Raw genomic sequence first — 21,424 nt, 5'->3', positions numbered from 1 at the left:
CAATTGTTTGCACTTACTTACTTAAGTTATATATCTTCATTACATTATTCAATACCGAAGCCATTTTTTTTTTGGCAATCAATTTGACACGATTCTTAGTGGGAGCTTTTTTTTTGGCAATCAATTTTATTTCTCACTCATTCATTTTCGTTAAATCAGCATATATAATCAAAGAATCGTAACCGCTGCAGAATACCAATCATCCTCTTCTTTCCTTAAAATAGTTGATATTCTTTCGAATCCATTGCTCATTCTAAATAAAACAATAATCTGATCAGGTATAAAATCCGTTTCTTTTTACTCACATGCATATTAATTCGAATAATGAGATTCAGTCCCAATGTTTAACTGATGGAATTGTTTATACTAGTGGTACTAGCTAGGTTTTGATCAGGGACGGAGATGGGGTGACTTACCTATGATGTAGCCCCTCCTCCCACCCCTACCCCACTACCCAGTAAAACCTTATTTGGGAAATTAGTAACTTTTGAGTAAAACAGAAATTTCCCGGGTGGAAATTTAGATAGCCCATTAGCATATGAATTAAAAACAAGTTGATGCAACTCCATGAAAATCTAATGACATACAATGATGTCCAGCTGCAATCTAACGACTCAAAATATGAGAATAAAGAGAAAACAAGTTTCTCTAATTACATGTGTCCCAAATTTTGAGATTCAACCACGCAAATGTAGGGCTATTTTGTTCTTATATAATGCAATTATTTGTTTCAGAATACATTTTTCCTAAACCTACCAGATTCTATATAAACGTAATATCCTTGGAACTATTTTTTCATAGTTTATATGTAAATAAAAATATTAAAATGCAAAATGATCATGGAGATGGATAAACATAAGAAATATTGCAACTTATTATGCTTATATGCACAAACTAAGAAAATATTATGATTCATCAATCATTTTATATTTACGTAAGCTAAAAACTAACTAACAAAATTCAAAAAAAAATATAGAATCAAGTTTATGAGTTTTGATATACAAATATGGTCACTCTGATTTTAAGATCGTTCTCCATCCCCGTTTTTTCATACATATAATGTTAACGTTATCATAGATATATTGTCACCTACAAGGTGTAGTGTTTTTGGAAGGGGTAACAACGTGTTGGGCACACCTTGATCATAATAAAAAAATTTAGCCCACCCAGATATAAAATCCTGGTTTCGTAGCCGGTTTTGATTGATGTATATGTTTGATTTTGTTGTCATTGACTCATGGTCGGAAGATTAAGATAGTCTGAAGGTATATAGTTGCATGGATGATGATTCTCAGGTAAAATTTTAAGCATTTTAGTGGGTTTTTGTTTGAGATTTTTCATATTTAATTATATGATCTATTATTTACCTATGTTCTTTGTATCCCGTCATAATTTACATGATTCAGCTGACTTAAGATTGATTTGGTCGAACCAGATAATGGATGTGAAGGTACTTGATTACAACTTCCGTATTAATCAAAGAACATAAATAAATAAGAAATCATATCATGGGTCGTATAAATTTTGATACGGAGGTTAAGGTACATGTTGGATGATTTTTGGTTATTTTTAATCTAGATGTTTGACTATAAGTTGAAATTTCAATAGTACTACAACTACTACATGAAAATGTCTATGTCCAATATTTGTATATGTCGACTTTTTGATTTTAGAGAATTGGGCTTTAGATCTTAGAAACTACTAGATCCTTAAGTTTTATTTTCCTTGGTGGAATACCGAGACATTGGGTACGTGTTCTTCATGTATAAATCAAGTTTTCTTGCCTTTTATCAATCATTTTCAGGTGTTGATTTGAAAATGGAGATGTTCACAAGTGGTTGAAAGAAGCTCAAGCTAACAACTTGGCGTTTTGGACAAGAGGAGAAAAACATATCTAATGATAATCGTAATCAGTACAACGTTTGTCTCGGTAAGGTTTGATTTGAGTAATAACCCTAATTTCTTAATGCACTTTTATTAATAAAATTTTACACAACCTTTGTATTTGTTTCGAGCTCCAAGATCTAGACTTTCAAACTTTGTTCATAGACTGTTTTTGTTTGGCAGGGATGAATTTAAGCTATATAATGACATGGTTTTTTCATGATTGGAGTCAAGCATCCCTCCACATCTACAAAACAAATTTGAAGAGTTCAAGATACAAAATATAGATTTTAGGGTAAGAAATTGCTCTTAATTTGTATTTCAGGTCACCATTTAAAAAAAATTACTTTCCTTTTATACAGAGGAGGCGTGAATGAGAAGCTAGGGAGCGTATGCACGCGTCACAACAAAATGGTTGACAGTTAATGGTTCAACATTTTGTGGAAGGCGAGCATGGTCTACATCAAAACAATGCAATCACTTATCAATAAAATCAATATGAACAAGAAATACAACTCCATTCGGCACAAACCATAAGAGTTCAACAGATGCACCAACTTTTTGGTTTTGTTTGGCCAGAGAGGAAACATTAAACAATCGAGGAGGCGCCGAACGATAAGCAGGAGATCGTGCAGAATCATCTTTATGAAGTTTACGCCAAAAAGGAAGGCGGGCAACTAATGTTTACGAATCATATATTTTCTTTTATGATGATACAATTCAAGGTATGTTTAGATGTACAAATGTCGTTTTCTCGTATGGTTTATTCTTTCGTTCAGTTTATGACTGTCATGCATTGAGCGCAATCTGTTACGATTTTTTTTTTAATCACTGACACATTTTAGTTAAGTCATGGCAACGAGAGAGGAGGATGTACTGCGGAGTATTCCACTCGACCTTCATTTTGCTAACAATAGTTAGTTGTTTGCTTGGTTTGGTACTGTTTCTCTGTGTGCTTTTTTCTGCTTTGCATTGTACCTTTATTATTGGCTACAAATATTGAATTTTTATTTTTTTTTCTTAGTAGACTTAATTGTGTTGTCTTATTAGAGTTCAAGCCGAAAATGAATTGAAATCCGAGGCGGAAGCCATGGGCATATTGGACACAAGAATTTGGTCACATTGCATTGGTACTGTTAGATTATATAAAAAAATATTAGATTATATTCATTTATTTATTTTAATAAAGAGAAGTTTCATTAACAACTAACAACTGTACAACAAGATATTATGCCGATTTACAATACCATTTAGGATTTTGTTCTTAAGAACCAAAATATTGGAGTTATCTGCAGCATAAGATTTTTGATTTTTTCTATTCCATCTAGCTAGTTTGTCCGCTTTTCCGTTGTACCTTCTATTTACATAGCTAATATCAACATGTTCAAAATTACCCAACAAAATCTGGATATCCTTTAAAATAGTTGTTGATTTCCAATCACATGTTGATGCCCTGTTGTTCAAAAAATTAACTGCATCCACACAATCTGCTTTGATCCTGAAATTTGTTATCTTTAGCTCCTTTCCCCATCTAACTGTCTGTTGTAGTGCTAATGCTTCTGCGGATGCTGGTCCTGTTGTTGTTCCTGATAAGAAATTGATGTCAGCCACTTTATTGTTTAACCAAAAAATAATTTCAATTCCAAAAGATCCATCTTGTTCATTATAAGAGGCATCCACATAGAATATATTATTTTTTTAAAGATTAGAATCCTCCCTGTATTTCTGCAGACTACATTTTGTTCTCATTTTTTTGGCGCCCGCTGTTTCAGAATAGAATCACACTGCTTCAGAAAATCGCTAATTTTTTTTATACAGTCTGAAGGATTAGGATCTACTTTTTTGAAATTTACATCATTTCTATATCTCCAAATTTTCCAACAGATAATGCTAAAAGCTCATTTGTAATCCCATACTGCCGTCGAAAACCAAGATTTAACCTAATTTAAGAAATTTCCATCATATGCTTGAATTTGTAAACCAAGAACAAACCATACAGCTCTTGTAAAATTACAAGAAGTGAACAAATGCGCAGAGGTTTCCAGTCGGTTCTCTTTACATAGTAAGCAAAAAGGCTCTGTGTGCTTAAGAACAACGTTCATTTTTTCTCTCATTGGTAGAACATCTGCTACCATCTTCCATGTAAAAATAGAAACCCTAGGAATCAATTTGATATGCCAAATTTTGTTCCAAAATTTATCATTAGCAATATGATCTTCTCTAGAAATGATCTTATAAGCTGATTTTGTTGAGAATTCAGCATTCATGTTTCCTAGCCATCTCAATTTATCTTGATTCTGTGTGTTTATATAAATCTCCTTAATTCTAGAGGCCACAGTCTCAGGAAAAACAGAGTCAATTAATTCCTTATTCCATTGTCCATCAGTATCAATCAAATCTGAAACATAAACCAAATCTTCATGCTGCCAGTTATTTAGTATATCTATTTTCGGAATCCAATTATCCTTAGCTATTTGAACATTTGTGCCACTGCCTATTTCCCAAATAATGTTCTCTTTTATAATTTCTATACCTTTCCTAATACTTGTCCAGATCCAAGAAGCATTATAGAAAGAGTATTTGTGGAAAGGGTGGTCTCGTGGAAAATATTTCCCCTTAAGTAGTCTAACCCAAAGATCATTTGGGTTATTTAAAAAAGGGTATTTACAAAAACAGTCACACTTTGCTATTTCGGTTCACAAAATGATCCCACTGTTACAAACTATTAGCAAAGTGGTCACTCGACATGTAACTGCGGAGTTATGTCACTTGTCAGACGTTTGTCGGGTTGTTAACTTACCTAAATACCCCTAAACCGTGGAAGTGGCACGTGTGTGGTCGAGTGGGATCGATTAAACCAATCTCGAAAAAATGTGGTATGTTGGATCAAAACAAACTAAAACTCTTGCACAAATACGATTGTACTGCTTCCTACCTCATTTCTTGCCTCTATTCCGTAGCTTCTTCTCTGAAGAAATGGAGAAGATGACGGCGATTCCATGGAGCAGTTACAGATCGATCTGTTTCTTCACATATTTCTTCAATATCTTTACCTCTTCATCTCGATCTACTAGAGTTGTGAAGAGAAATACGAGTTTACAGAGTTGTGTGAATCGTCAGTTATCGAACTGTGAAGATAATCAGTGTTAATTTTCGCCATCAATATGTTTACAAACATCACCAGGTAAATACCCTCCTCGTTATACTGCTTTTGTAGATTATCAACTCCATTCAGAAACCCTAATTTTCTAAATTTTATTTTTTTACTGATAAACCCTAAATTTCTGAAATTGGGGATTTGGGATTTTGTTCATAAAATACGTGTTAAGGTTTGATTAATATGTTAGTAAATGGTAATCATTGTCAGTTCAATTTTGTGCAGGAAGTATGTGAAGTACCCAACTAGGAATTTTAGGGTAGAATGGTTTTGGACAAATAAGGTTCAGTATTTTGATAATGTGGATGTTAATTCTGGTGGGTTGAAGGCATTTTGTGATAAAGTTCATGATTCTTTTAAGTTAGCACCAAATAAGAAGGTTGAAGTTATTTGGATTGGTAATGATAAACCAGAATATATGGTTAATGATTCACATTGGTATGAGATGTGGGACAAGGCTGTTGAGGAGGAAGGGTATGTAAATTTGTGGTGCAATGTCAGTGACAAGATTGTGCCTCCTGGTGATGGATGTGCTGAATCTTCTGGGATATCAAACAAGAGGGACTCAACACCATCCAAGGTTACAAGCAGTTCAATAACATGTATTAACTATGCTTGTTCACCAGTCAGACTTGATCCAGAGATGTTTGCCACACCTAAGAAGAAGTTAACATGCTTTACATCACCACATCAGGTCAGAAGGAGTCCAAGGATAATTAAGAGATCTGTTGATGCAGTTACTGGATGTAAAGGCAATAGCAAGAGGTTATTTGAGAATGTGGATGAGTATGTGAATGTTGATGATGATGATTATGGGAATGTTGTTTTAAGTGCTGAAACAATCCAAGCTGAAAGGGAGTATGAGAACATTCAACTACCTAATGATGCTGAAGATTTTTATCATCCCAATGATGATCCTAGTAGTCCAGTTTCTGATACTGATGAAATGGGCCTTGGTGTTTACTGTGACTTTGTCAACAATTACTTTGAGGACCACAACTGGGTTGACTCTGTACATCCAAAACAGTATATGGAAGCAGTCAATGAAGTACAGGAAAGTGGTGTGGAGCAGGAAGGTGAGCAGGAGGATCCTAAAGGAAAAACAATTGTTCATTACGATGCTGTGGGTAATGAGGAGTACAATAGTGGTGAGGACAGTTCAAGCTCTGAAGGTAATTATCTAACTTATTGGGTTTTATTTTGGTATTTTTTATTTTAATCATGGCATTAGTCTGTTTTGCTTCCATATGAAAGAACTGAAAAACCAAGTCCTTATGTGTATGTAGGTGTAACAGAAGTACAAGGACCCAATGAGTGTGGTAATGAGCCAACTCATCATAAACCTAATCCATGGTACAACCAGTTTGAGCAAATACATGGTCCAGATATTGATGCAGATGGCAATGGAGATTTGTTTCCTGATGCTGATGGGAATACATTACTCATGGTTAATGTTGACACAATGTTTGTGGGAAAGCAGTTTATGGACAAAGATGACTTCAAGAAGCACCTAAGGGGTTATGCCATTAAGAAGAGATTCCAGTACAAGCTTAAGCCTAATGACAATGATAGGATTAAAGTAATATGCAGGTTCAAAAAATCTCAAGACTGCAAGTTCTTTATCTGGGCAAGTGTTACCAGGGGTGAACCAACTTTTACTGTGAGGAGGTTCAACTTAAAGCATACATGTAACACTCAACTGAAGACCAGGAATAGAGCAGCTAATTCAGAATTTGTTGCTGAGTATTTGTATGACAAGATAAAGAGAGGAGATGCAATGCCACTGCCATATGCACTGAAAGATCAATTTTTTACTACTCACAACACCAATGTTTTTTTTTTCATATCATGTTGCTTGGAGAGCAAGAACTATGACTTTAGAAAGACTCAATGGGAGCTATGATGAATCTTATAAGCTGATTCCAGCCTTTTGTGACATGGTAAAAGCAACTAATCCTGGATCTGTTGCAAATTACTCTTTTGGAAGGTGAGTTTCAATCTAACTTTAATAAGTTAGTTTATTTGTTATAGTAACAATACTATAATTTGCTTATGTAATATGTATAACCACATAAAATACTATGCTAACTTATGTCTTATGATTATGTTTGTTTCAGTGAGGACAAATGTTTTGAGTCCATGATGATTGCATTTGCAGCACCAATTCAAGGATGGAAGGATGGTGGTAGACCATTCGTTGGTTTTGATGACTGCCACTTGACTGGAAAACATGGTGGATGTCTAATGGCAGCTACAGGTTTAGATGGACAGAATGAGATTGTTACTCTAGCCATAAAGGTGGTGAGGAATGAATGTGGTGAAAACTGGCACTTATTTATGAAAGAGCTGAAGCCACTTATTGAAGACCATCCAGCTGGGAAGATAACCTTTATCTCAGACAGACAAAAAGGTCTCCAAGAGTCATTGGATGAGGTTTTCAAAGAACATTTCAAAAGATACTGCATTCGGTGAGTCTTACAATATTTTATTATTTAAAGGAAACCTTGTTATTCTTTAAACATTTTATATTTAAGAACTCTAACTGAAATGATATTTTACAACCAGTAATATGTTCAAGAACTTTAAAACTCACTTCAAAGGATCAAAGCTGCACTACCTTGTATACAATGCTGCAAAATGCTACAAGGAGAGACCCTGGAAGGTAATATTTCTTCCTAATTCACTGTTGTCAGTTCTTTTTAGTCATGTTAATTATGGATTTGCATTTAATTAATCTTGTTTATGGTATGTGTAGGCCAATATGGATGATCTGATCAAGTTGTCACCAGCTGCTGCAGCTTACATGATGAAGGAAAAACCAGAACAATGGTCTAGGGCTTTCTTTGACCCATCTGCATGTTGTGAGCACCTTAACAACAATTTCTCAGAGTCCTTTAACAACTTGTCTAAACCCATGAGAGACAAGCCTATTTGTACCCTTGGAATGATGTATGGCCAGATAGTTATGGGTATTATGTACAAAATAAGAAATGTGAGTGAAAATTGGGAAGATGGTAAGTTGGTGCCAACTGCTCAAGACTTGATTGATGAGATGCAGAAATGCTGTGGAGCATTCAGGGTTAATGGAGCTATTATTGATAAGTTAGATGAAGTGACTTCAAAGACCAATGCTATATTTCAAGTTGATGTGGTTGAGAAGACTTGTTCCTGCTTTCAATGGCAACTTAGAGGCTTTGTATGTCAACATGCAGTGTGTGTGCTCATGGACATGAGAATCAATTGGGCAGAGTGAGATTTCTAACCTATTACACTTATTATTGCACTGGTTTAATGCATCTGTTTTAGTTGGTGTGAATTTATTTTTGGGTTGTTAGTTGTAATGGTTACCTATTTCTCACTTATTATTGCTCTGGTTATTTATGCAGTTGCAGCAAGTACTATCATGTGGAATCTTACAAGGCAATTTATGCACCTGAGATGGGGTTATTGATTGGAAGAGAAGAGTGGCCTGAGGTATGATGTTTCTTTTTTAACTTTTCACATTTTGTCCTTTTTCCCTTTGTCCTTTAATGTATTTTGATGTCATTTAACAATATTATTGTAGGGAATCTTCTGCTTTTTGGAAAACAGTATTTTAAGTTTAGGGTTTTCATTTTGTTTCATATATACTTTACTTATAGATACTTATCTTCCTTCTCATTTCATTTTGCATCCATTGGTAGAAATCTACCCACCCATAGATATGAGGAAACCAGGGAGGCCTTACAAGAAAAGAAAGAGAGCACATGATGAACCTCACAGCGAGAAGGTGGTCAGAACTTGTAAGAGATGCAAGATGCCTGGTCACAACAGGAGGACATGTGCTGGTACACCAGTTGGATCCAATCCAAAAACAAAAAGACAGAGAACCATGGTGGAAGGAGGAAGTCACAAGACTACTTACCCAGATCTTGCAGAGCTTAATACCAGTAGAAGGGAAAGTAAGAGGGGAAGAGCAAAAGGATATGCATCATCTTCTCAGCCTACCACTGCATCATCTTCTCAGCCTAGCACTGGATCATCTTCTCAGCCAACAACTGCATCATCTTCTCAGCCTACTGATGAGTGCTAAAAAGTGCATATTTCTATATATTTTTCTTGGCATTTAACTCATCTTTTGTGCATTAATTCTACATTTTATCCCATATTCTGTATTTTCCTTGTTTTCGAGAATAAATATTTTTATTAACTAATTCTGCATTTTTAGGTACCAAATAAAGTTTGGATGACTTGCGGAGCGGAAAAGAGCAGAAAAGTAGTGAAAAGCCGGGAGGAACTTCACAAGGAAGCCGCGAAGAATGTTGTGCACAAGACCAAAGGCTAGAAGTGGGCTTGAAGAGGAAGAATTGTTCTTAAAGAAGATATGGGCTTGGCATACCCAAGGCCCAAAACCCTCACCCAAATCCAATTCCTATATCCATACCCGTTTCCCTTTCTAGCCGTCAGATTGGATCATCTCAGAATCCTACGGTCGCTTCATCGTCGTGCATCAAAATCTGAAGATTCTGCTTCACACTACAGCACCTAACTCCATCTTGAGCCGTCAGTTTCATTGTATTTTTGCATCCAACGGTCGCTCAAGATCTGCCTCCATCTAGCCGTTAGATCCAACTCATCTCATATCATCCAACGATCCCGGTTTGCAAAACATCAAGACTCGATGGATCCGCTCAACACTCTAGAACCCTAACCTATTTACCCTAAACCAAACAATTCCTAAGAGAAACTCTATCGAGTTCTCTTCCTCCTTCCCCTCTTCTTCACAACGCCATACCACCACCATTTCCACCACCTGCTCCGCCACCAACTCTCTGTCACCACCTCAACCATCATCATAACCACCACGTCCATCAAAGTAACCTAATCCCATCATTTTCCCTTCTCCTTAGCCACCTATTTTCTCAATTTCTGCACGTTTTCTATCAGAAACCCTAGCGTGTAAAATTGGGAAATTAGGTCGAAATTGAGAAGCAATTGGAGGCGTGGGGAGCATGAGAATACGAATAATAAGCATGGGTAGACGATTGATTCGTCTCATCACAGTTGGTGAGTAAAAAAATCAAAACCCTAATTTTACTGTTAATTTGGGGATTTTTGGGATTGAGCTTGCATGTAAAAATTGAAGGCATGGGTTGCATCAGGAGAAGAATAAGAGGCATGGGTCGACGTATTAGGGCTGTTATCAGTAGGTTAGGTGAGTCAATTTCACTTTTTGGTGAAACCCTAATTCTCTGATATTTTGGGGATTTTTAGGTTTTTGCTTGCTTGTATAAATAGAAGGTGTTGGGTGTGAAATTGGCTCATGCTGGGTTAGCAGCCAGTGTCCAGAACTGTTATGTTCTGTTAATGTTTTTTTGAGTCTCTTCAATTTGTGCTGTTTCATGCACTGTTCCTGTTTAATCATGTATGTGTTCTGTTCAATTTGTTGTTCATGTTAAGCTGCTGTTAATGTGATGTTTGTTCCTTCATTGTTCATCTTTTGTTCATTATTTATGTTTTCCTGTTCTCTAATGTTCTTGTTATGTATGTTCTAAACCTCAAATGCTAGGACTAGATGAAACCATGAATCAATAAGATAGTCTTCATCATGTGCAGCTCATGTTCAGTGTTGCTAAGCCCTTAGACTAGTTGTGCTTTAATCAGACAATTAGCACTTTAGTAATTTTCTTAGTTGTGAGTAGAATATCCCTTAGGTTAATGGTGGATTCAACATCCTAGTGTTCTTTCATCACTCTTGTTTACTGTTTTGTGTGAATGTTAGGCTAAAGCTTTAGAGCATTGAGTTGATTGAGCAGTGGGGAGAAACTAGTGCTCACTAGTGACTGTGAGCAAGCTGGTTCTCTTCCCACTCTAGATGAATGCCTAAAGCCATTGCCTTGGCTTTGCTTTTTTTTTCCTTCCTTTTTTTTTTACTTCACTGTCTTCTTCACACCCCTGCCCTTGGCTTTGGCCTTGGTTCCATTGTTCTTGTTTAGTTTCATTGTTCTGTCACTGTTACCTTTGCTTCACTGCTTTTACTACTTGCTACTGCCTTGTTTTCTTCCCCTTGGCTTGCTGCCTTTTCCTTGCTGCTGCTGCTGCTTTCTTTCCCCTGCTGTGCAGTACTGCTGCTGCTGCTGCTTTCTTTTCCTTGCTGCTGCTGCAACCTGGTTTCCACTGCTGCTGCTGCAACTGAGCTTGGCTCACAACATAAGCCCAGTCCAGGTTAAAAGGCCAAGAGCCCATTGATTGTTCAAGGACCATAAGGCCAGTTAACTGCTTGGCCAAAGGCCCAATTCACTCTTGGAGCAGAGGCCCAGCCAATTAAACCACAAGCCTAGATCATTTCAGCACCTAGCCAACTGAGCCCAAGGCTCAGTTCATTTCAGGCTCAGCTCAGTTCATTTCAAGTACCAAGCCCACTTCACTGTTAGGGTGAAGTTGAGCCCAAAGCTTAATCAAAGCCCAAAGCTAAATCAAGGCCAAGTTACTCTGATTCCAAGTAAGCCCATAATTCATTGGTACCCATATCCCTTTTGGTATTCAAAAGTCATTGACCATTCAAAACCCAACAACAATTTAGGAGCCCAAAATAGCTAGAAAACTCCAAAACACACCCAGTCTCTGTGAATCGACCCGTACTTGCACGAGCTACAACTGACGACCGTGCACTTGCGGTATTACTGTAGGCCCGTTTTCATTTCGCTTCAATTTTCACGTTTTCATTAACAACAATTTCTCAGAGTCCTTTAAGAACTTGTCTAAACCCATGAGAGACAAGCCTATTTGTACCCTTGGAATGATGTATGGCCAGATAGTTATGGGTATTATGTACAAAATAAGAAATGTGAGTGAAAATTGGGAAGATGGTAAGTTGGTGCCAACTTCTCAAGACTTGATTGATGAGATGCAGAAATGCTGTGGAGCATTCAGGGTTAATGGAGCTATTATTGATAAGTTAGATGAAGTGACTTCAAAGACCAATGCTATATTTCAAGTTGATGTGGTTGAGAAGACTTGTTCCTGCTTTCAATGGCAACTTAGAGGCTTTGTATGTCAACATGCAGTGTGTGTGCTCATGGACATGAGAATCAATTGGGCAGAGTGAGATTTCTAACCTATTACACTTATTATTGCACTGGTTTAATGCATCTGTTTTAGTTGGTGTGAATTTATTTTTGGGTTGTTAGTTGTAATGGTTACCTATTTCTCATTTATTATTGCTCTGGTTATTTATGCAGTTGCAGCAAGTACTATCATGTGGAATCTTACAAGGCAATTTATGCACCTGAGATGGGGTTATTGATTGGAAGAGAAGAGTGGCCTGAGGTATGATGTTTCTTTTTTAACTTTTCACATTTTGTCCTTTTTCCCTTTGTCCTTTAATGTATTTTGATGTCATGTAACAATATTATTGTAGGGAATCTTCTGCTTTTTGGAAAACAGTATTTTAAGTTTAGGGTTTTCATTTTGTTTCATATATACTTTACTTATAGATACTTATCTTCCTTCTCATTTCATTTTGCATCCATTGGTAGAAATCTACCCACCCATAGATATGAGGAAACCAGGGAGGCCTTACAAGAAAAGAAAGAGAGCACATGATGAACCTCACAGTGAGAAGGTGGTCAGAACTTGTAAGAGATGCAAGATGCCTGGTCACAACAGGAGGACATGTGCTGGTACACCAGTTGGATCCAATCCAAAAACAAAAAAACAGAGAACCATGGTGGAAGGAGGAAGTCACAAGACTACTTACCCAGATCTTGCAGAGCTTAATACCAGTAGAAGGGCAAGTAAGAGGGGAAGATCAAAAGGATATGCATCATCTTCTCAGCCTACCACTGCATCATCTTCTCAGCCTAGCACTGGATCATCTTCTCAGCCAACAACTGCATCATCTTCTCAGCCTACCACTGCATCTTATGGATCTAGAGGTGGAAGGGGTTCAAGAGGTGGGAGAGGATCTAGGGGAGGTAGGTATGGTGGTATATCTGTACAACAAACATTGAGCCAGACCATTAGTGGTGTTGTTGGGTTGTCTCAGACTCTTTCTCAAACATTCACAGTCCCTAAACCAAAGACAAAGAAGGTCACCTTCTCTGCTACTCAATGATGCTGTGTTGGGTTTAGCTCAGTTTAACTACCTTGTTGTTTTCTTGCTTGTTTCAATGGATGTTTGAATGGATTTCACTGCATATGTTTGCAGTAACTTAACTTAAACATACTTATATTAATTATTAATGCGTAATATATGTAATTAAATTAATTTTATGTCTTTATTGATTGTTCATGGGTCATTGCCACCGATTACATTTTACATACTCAGATTGCCTATCTGCTTGCATAGTTCTGCCATTTTCAGGGTTGCAGCTTTGGTTTCATGGAAAAGAGCATCAGAAAGCCATTGAAACTCCAGACAGTTGGTACATTTGAGGTAAGTTATTCCAGAGTTATATTAATTATTACATATTTTTAATGTTACTGTGCCCTTACATTTCTTATTTTTGCAGGGTTGATTAGCCCATGGACAGTTGATTTTTGTATGGCTTTTGTCACCACAAGCAAAGCAGGAAAGTTGATTTTTGCATTGCTTTTCCAGGTGTTGTAGCATCTGCAAACCACTCAAAGTATGGGCATATGGAGCAGCTGAAGAACTTCTCACCAGGATGATCATCAGTTTGGGCTTTCAACATCTTCCTCAAACCATTGCAAGGTACCATTTTTGCATCTAGAATATATCCATGGACAGTCTATTGCCTCATGCATACCTTTTTCACACATAAAACAGTAGTTTTTGATGTTGCTGATCTTGTACTTGCTACTTGAAGTCTCCCCCGAACTGCTGCTGTAATATTCTTCGATCTTGCCACCACCCATTCTAAACATGTTAGTATATGAGGATTGTGAATGATAATGAATGAGTGTTAGTTCTGTCTGCAGGTGTGTGTGGTTTTATATTGAAGGGAAAGGCAGATCAAGCCGTTGGGAACGGTCACATTTTCAACCACATAGAAAATGCCATGTGTAACAGTGCCAGGTGATTGCCACGTCTTCAAGCTATCAGGTGGCGTGTCAGTGCCACGGATGCATAGATCTGCCACATAGACGTATGTTAACCATGGTTCAACTACCACGGTTACAAGAGACTTAGGGGTATATTAGGCAGATAGTTTACCGTTTTTTCAACTTCTGTGTGTCGGATGGAGAAATACCAGTTTGTAATCACTAATTTAAAATATGATCAATTTGTAAAACGATTAAGGACAATGTGACCATTTTGTAAAACACCCTTTAAAATATTAGATTATATAAAAAAATATTGTTTTAACCCATTTTATCCATATAATGCAACTCTTCCTGTTTCACCAGACACCAGACCTTGCCGGTTGGTTTTTAATGTTTAGTTCCCAGAACGCTACTTTATATTAACACTATCATTTTTAATTTGTTCTTATTCTTCCTTAAATTTCTGTTTTTGATAGACATTTATTAAACTCCACGTTGTACAACCTCATGTAATACCGTGCCGTTACGACACGGGTTATTTCTAGAACCGAAACAAAACAAGATTGCTAATAGGGGGTGCCAGATTAAGTGGGGGTGTACCGAAATCAAGATAAGACAAAATAGGTTTTTCATATAAGACAAAATAATTTTTGTCTTGGCTTGGTACACCCCCACTTAACCTGGCACCCCCCATTAGCAGCCTTGAAACAAAAACTCATCTCCATTTCTTCCCATTTTTGATGGTACTGACGCAGTAGAGTGGTTATTTGATGTGAAATCATGTTTTGAGTCTAATAACATTGCACCACATGGTAAAACTATAATAGCCGTTTCACATCTCGAACGGAATGCACTAAAATGGTACAAGTGGGAAACTCTTTATATGGAATCTTGGTATAATTTATTGTGTGGCATATTGTCTAAGTTTGGAGAGATGATTTACGACGAGTATCAAGCGGCTAAAGTAGCTAAATACGAGCAAATTGACGCAATTGATGATTGTAACACTATTTCATCACACATATTTGTCGAGGTTGTTAAAGATGTTTTTTCCACTAATACTACCGAAGCAACATGTGTCAGGTCGAAGATAGAAGAAAAACAAGTTGTAGATGTATCGAGATCAGGATGGAATGATAAGACCATGTACAGAGCCTATTTGTGCATATAAGGTGGACTTTTAAGGCAAAATCTCATTTAAGAAAGGTGGAATGATAAGACCACGTCTTATCGGCTATATCGATGTTGCTGATCCGATACGTCAGTTAAGCATATTTGTTCTTCTTGGGTCAAGTCTAGCAAAATTATGGAAGTCGCCTTAGCTAATGACTGCAGAACGTGAGAATATGGATTTTATGGAGAACTCGATAATTTTCTTGTTATTATTAGCTTGTGGATAGGCTACCAACTAACTATGTGTAAAATACTATTGTTCTTTTAATAAATGCCCCAGACAGCCTCTTATTAAGAGTTTATTATTAATTAAAATAAGTAATTTATTATTATTATGATTTCTCATGGGATTTGTTTTACGATTTGTTTTCTTATTTTACAAGTATTGTAACCTATAAATAGGTTTTTTTCCACTCTATAATAATAACAAGAAAATTATTAAGCAAATTACTACTTTTTGGTTTGTGGATTTCTTTGAATCATGACATTTGCTTGAGTTGCTCGATGTTGAATGAGAATCAGATTCCTTGTCATATTTTTACTTGGCATATTCAGGCAAAACGAGTGTCAGAAAGAGTCTTCAATGTTGCAATTCCTATGATTATGGTGTCATAAAGCTCTTGAAATTTCCACAATTCTTCACGTAACAATTTCCGCGGTGCACCAACATGAATAATATAGTATTAGTTGGTATAAATCCTCTTTCAAGAATTAGAAGCACAAAAACTGTAAATTTAAAGAAATGACGCCTGCAACGGCAAGTTTGAGAAAATTACCTCCTTGACCAGATTTATTTACATCATGTTTATTGGTTCAGGGAATCACCCAAAAAATTACTGCACTAGTTTCTTCTTTTTCCCGATATGGGACATGTCCTTCTTAATTTCATTTCTTTGTCCCTGTTCAGTCAACGTGTTTCGGCAAGTGTCGATAACTCCATATCGGTTGGATAAAAACTCGGAGAGCGGATAAACATGAGAAAAGTCACGCAAAAAGTCAACCTTAGTCAACCCTTAATTCCAGTGCTTCTATAATCGATTTTCATCATAAAATCTTCTTTGTATCAATTTTTGTTTTCTCTGTTCCTTAATTTCTTCTTTGATGTGTTAATCGATTAATTTCTGTCCTATATCTGTATAGTAGTTCTAGGCCGTCCTTTTCCTTTTAATTCATCCTAATCTGGTATTTTTGAATCTTCATGATGATTGTATAGTTGAAATCCATCTCTGTATTGCGTATTAAATCACGACCTTCTTTTTGTAACCCTTTCCATCGATTACCCTTTTCTTTTTGATGTTTATATACTATTAATCTTCATCCTCTGGTCATTTTGCCTTGTGTAAGGCCTTTCAATGTCTCAAATTACACGTTTGTTTAACATCTACTTACATGTATTGTCGTCATCACTTGTTTGCAGGTTGTCTCTTCAATGCTCTCAATGGATCTTCTCTATTGTCAGTGTTATTGCGATAAATGGTCCATGTTTTACTCAAATATTGGAGCAAGCTGCAGTGATGAGTGCTATAAATTGGTGGTGGCTTCATCGTAAGAATACAGGTTGTGTTCCTTTTCTCCCTGCAATCTCATTTACATTAAACATGGCATCATCTCGTCAAAACATGGAAGGAATGAATCGTTCTCTTAATGCTACTTCTGATCATCACTCTGACGATATTAGGCAAGTTATACAACACCCAAACCCTGATATAGAACAACAAGTTGAAGCCTGTGAGAAATCGATCATTGGTAAAGTGTTATCTGAGAAGAGAATGTCTCCTTATCAAGCAGAGGATGCAACTCATCTTATTTGGCCTGATCTTATAGGAAATTTTTATTTGAGATGTCCTGCTCCAAATATTTTTGTTATCAAATTTGATGAACGGGATGATCTGAACTTTGTCTTAGTCGGCACTCCCTGGTCTTTGGATGGTAAACTCTTTATCATTCATGCTTGGAACCCAACTATAAACTATCGAGAACTAGATTTTCAAAACCAAACCTTTTGGACTGCACTTAAAAATCTTCCTCTAGAATTTATGAATTCAGTGGTTCCACGGCAAATGGGTTCTCTTATTGGAAATGTGCTAAAAGTTGATCCTTGAGATGGCTTTCCTTCTGATGGGGGAGATGTCTATGTGTTTGTCAATGTTAACACTTCTCATCCAATGATAAGGGGAATAATGACAGAAAATGCTGCAGGAGTATCTCAATGGGTTGGTTTCTTTTATCGCAAACAGCCTCACAAAATATGTCATGAATGTTTCACTTTGGATCATACTAAACAAGATTGTGCTAGAAGAGCTAACAGAGTTAGAGAAATGAAATCTTTTCTTCACAACTACAGACATCTTCAAAATTGAGCTACTCCTCGTCTAAGCAGAAATCCAAGATTTCCTACTGGTTTAGTTGAAATACCTTCTCCTCGAGCTGCAAGACAAGCTAGAACTACTTATACAAGGCCTGAAGATGGTTTCTATGTTGCTGACTATTTCACAGCAGACTCGAATTCAGCAGCTACTATCTCTCGATCTAGATCTGCACGTCGGTTTAAAAGGAACAGGCCAGCTTTAGAGTCCGGAGAAGGTAGCTCTTCCTCCACTATGGCTAGGGCATCTACTGCTATGGAGGGATCTTCAATGATTGAGCTTCGAGCACCAGCTAGCTACAATGTCCAGATGATACAGAACAGAGCCAACAATCTCGCTAATTTTGATAGAGGACAACCATCTTATGCTCAGCAAGATGACCAGGTTACTTCCCACTCATATTCCTTTTTCGTTATCTCTTATTTTAACTTTTTGTCTATTAATCCATGTTTTTTTGTTAAGTTGCTTCGACTTGTTTTCCTGCATTTCATCATCTACTGCATCATCATGCATATTTTAGCCTGGAATTGTCAGGGTTTAGGAAATCCCACAACTAGAAACCATTTAAATCACACTATTAGAAATTATGATCCTGACATAATTTTTTTGTCAGAAACCAAAACCCATCCTCTAAAAACTAATAGTTACTTATGTCGTATGAATTATCCGAACTATTGGTCTGTTCCTCCAATTGGTCGAAAGGGCGGATTGGCTTTACTATGGAAAATTAATAGTTACTTATGTCGTATGAATTATCCGAACTATTGGTCTGACAAATTAATAGTTACTTATGTCGTATGAATTATCCGAACTATTGGTCTGTTCCTCCAATTGGTTGAAAGGGCGGATTGGCTTTACTATGGAAAGATGGTTTTTTGTTTAACATTCAAGATAATATTTCTTACATGTTTAATATTCTGGTCAAGTCCAACACTGAACAAGACTATTGGATGCTTACGTGTATGTATGGATCACCTTACACTGCTCTTCGACAAGCACAATGGGACTATCTTGCTCAGCAAAGTTGCAATGTCTGTATACCATGGGTTATAGTGGGGGATCTGAACATCACTTTACACACCTCAGAGAAGCAGTCATTTTCAACTCACACAGCTCCTTCACACTCTTCAATTGTTCAGGCTATTGATCAAATGGGTCTGATGGATGTACCTTTCTCTGGAAGTCCATTCACTTGGTGTAATAATCGACAACAATCTGCACAAGTAAGAGTTCGTCTAGACAGGGCATTAGCTACTCCTAATTGGTTGCTCAATTTTAAAAATGCCTTGGTTTATCATCTACTGCCTGTGGGGTCAGATCATTCACCGATATTATTGCAGACTGATTCAACAATTCCCCTACTACGAAGGCCTTTTCGGTGTTACGAGTTCTGGTTTAAATATCCTCAATGCAGAGAAATCATTGAATCCAGCTGGAACATTAATGTGCAAGGTTCTCATGCTTATAAACTTGCTACTAGCCTTAAATCCACAAAATTTGCTCTGATACAATGGGCAGTTGTAAGTTTTGGAGAAATCACAGCCAAGATAAATCATACTCAATCAAGATTGCAGACAGCTCTGGATTCTCACGAAGATCAGCACCATATTCAGGAGTTGAAGGAGCAATTGACTGAGTTATATGAGGTTTATAACAACATTCTCTTCCAGCAATCAAGAGAACATATTTTAAAGTCTGCATATCGAAACACCAAATATTTTCACTCAAAAGCAAATTATAGACGAAGACGTAATCATATTGATTCACTTCAAGATGAGGAAGGCAATTGGTGTTCAAGTCGGGAAGATATCACTAAACTTCTAACTCAACATTTTCAGTCAATATGTACTTCTTCTAATCCCCTATTGGATGCAGATTTATTATCACTTATCCCCAAATGTGTTACAGAAGAAGACAACTCAAATTTGACGGCTATTCCTTCTGCAGAAGAGGTCAAGGATATGGCCTTTCACATTAAACCTTGGGCGGCACCAAGACCGGATGGCTTTTAAGCCAGTTTTTATCAAAAAGCTTGGGATATTGTGGGTACTGCAGTCAGGAAAATGATACAATCCTTTTGCTATTCTGGTTATTTATTAAAACAATCGAACCATACTTTTCAAGTACTTATACCCAAATCTCAATCAGCTCATAAACCTACAGATTTTCGACCTATAAGCTTATGTAACATATCATATAAAATTATCTCAAAGCTCCTCACTAACCGATTAAAACCCATAATTACCAAAATAATTTCTCCCTGGCAAGCTGCCTTTGTACCTGGTAGAAATATTGCAGACAATACAATCATTGCGCATGAAGTTATTGCATACATGAAGCGCACAAAAAGGTGTTCGGGTGTTTTTAGAATCAAGCTAGATATGTCCAAAGCATTCGATCGTATGGAGTGGTCTTTCTTATTACAAGTTATGCAGAAAATGGATTTTTTTCCTCACTGGTGTCAGCTCATTCAACAATGTATAAGTACTGTATCTATTTCCCTCTTGGTGAATGGATCTCCTACTCCAACCTTCTTCCCAACTCGAGGACTGCGGCAAGGTGATTCCTTATCATCTTGCCTGTTCATTATATGCATGGAAGGATTTAGTCAATTAATACAACATGCAGAATCAGCAGGACTCATCAAAGGTGTGAAACCAACTATGCAAAGCCCAACAATTACTCACCTGTTTTTCGAAGATGACTGCCTCTTATTTAGCTTGGCTAAAGGTAACTATATTCAGAACTTAATGGATGTGGTTCACAAATTCAGCTTACTTTATGGCCAGCTAATCAACTACTCAAAATCAAGTGTATGTTTTAGCTCTAATCTATGTCCAACAGCTTGTGAGGATATTCTGCACATGCTTCATATGCAACAGATGACACTCAATGAAAAGTACCTAGGCATCAACTTATTCACTTCAAGAAACAAGATACAATGCTTTGTTGGTACCATTGACAAGATGCAATCTCGATTACCAGGCTGGCAAGGAAAGATTATTAATCAGGAGGGAAGGTCTACTCAAATACAAGCAGTTCTCAGCTCAATGGCCACCTTCCATATGAACTACTTTAGGATGCCTAAGAAAACAATTCAAGCTCTGAATCGAATACAGCGGCAATATTGGTGGAATAAGTCCACATCTAAAGGTATTTCTAAATCCTGGAACTTTATATCCTTGCCTAAAAGATTTGGTGGACTTGGATTTAAGAATCCTCAGCTATTTAATTTGGCAATGTTAACCAAATTGGCATGGAGACTAGTTGCATAACCAGATGCCCCATGGGCTCAAGTTCTAAGAGGTAGATATTATAAAGATAAAGATCTACTTTATGATGAATTACCCACTAGAGGTACTTGGATATGGCAGAGTCTTCTTCAGGGGCTACAAATTGTAAGAAAGTACTATATATGGATTGTTGGTGATGGTTGTTCTATTAATCCATGGAAACATAAGTGGTTATATAACTTTTCTATTGATCCAATTATATGAGATGTGGTCATTCTATTACCACTTTACAACATTTTATTGATAACCAGCAGTGGAACATGGATCAGCTTCAATAATTTTTCACGCAAGAGAAAATCAAGCACGTTCAGCAAATCAGGTTATTTCCCAACACTACTGATGTAGTTAAGTGGTCTCTCACCAAGTCTGGAAAATTCACTATAAGTTCCACTTATCACCAACTCATATTGCAACAACAACAATCACAACATTCCATTACACCATTTACTGAAACCTTTTGGCTTAAATTGTGGCATTTAAAACTACCATATAAACTGTTGATTTTCTTATGGAAGTTATGCCATAATATCCTCCCAGTATCTGCAGTGGTGTTCAAATATTCA

The 21,424-nt window shown here is 36.8% G+C and overlaps 1 protein-coding gene across 1 annotated transcript; it reads left to right on the top strand.

Annotated features, from left to right (window-relative positions):
- The first annotated feature begins 18,443 nt into the window (after positions 1 to 18,443).
- Positions 18,444 to 21,083, top strand: LOC113271580. Its single transcript, XM_026521478.1, has 2 exons — positions 18,444 to 18,791; positions 18,909 to 21,083. Exons 1-2 carry the CDS (start codon positions 18,474 to 18,476, stop codon positions 19,578 to 19,580), a joined length of 990 nt encoding a protein of 329 aa, XP_026377263.1. The 5' UTR covers positions 18,444 to 18,473; the 3' UTR covers positions 19,581 to 21,083.
- Positions 21,084 to 21,424: the final 341 nt, after the last annotated feature.

Source organism: Papaver somniferum, chromosome 4 (assembly GCF_003573695.1).
Source record: "Papaver somniferum cultivar HN1 chromosome 4, ASM357369v1, whole genome shotgun sequence".
NCBI classification, from domain to species: Eukaryota; Viridiplantae; Streptophyta; class Magnoliopsida; order Ranunculales; family Papaveraceae; genus Papaver; species Papaver somniferum.
The sequence above is the reverse complement of the archived record's forward strand: the minus strand, read 5'-3'. Positions and strand labels throughout refer to the sequence as shown.

Excerpts from the sequence above, each read along its gene's own strand:
- LOC113271580 (XM_026521478.1), top strand. The coding sequence starts at position 18,474 with ATGTTTAATATTCTGGTCAAGTCCAACACTGAACAAGACTATTGGATG. Across the intron at positions 18,792-18,908 it reads ATCGACAACAATCTGCACAA|ACTGATTCAACAATTCCCCT; the intron begins GTAAGAGTTCGT and ends ATATTATTGCAG.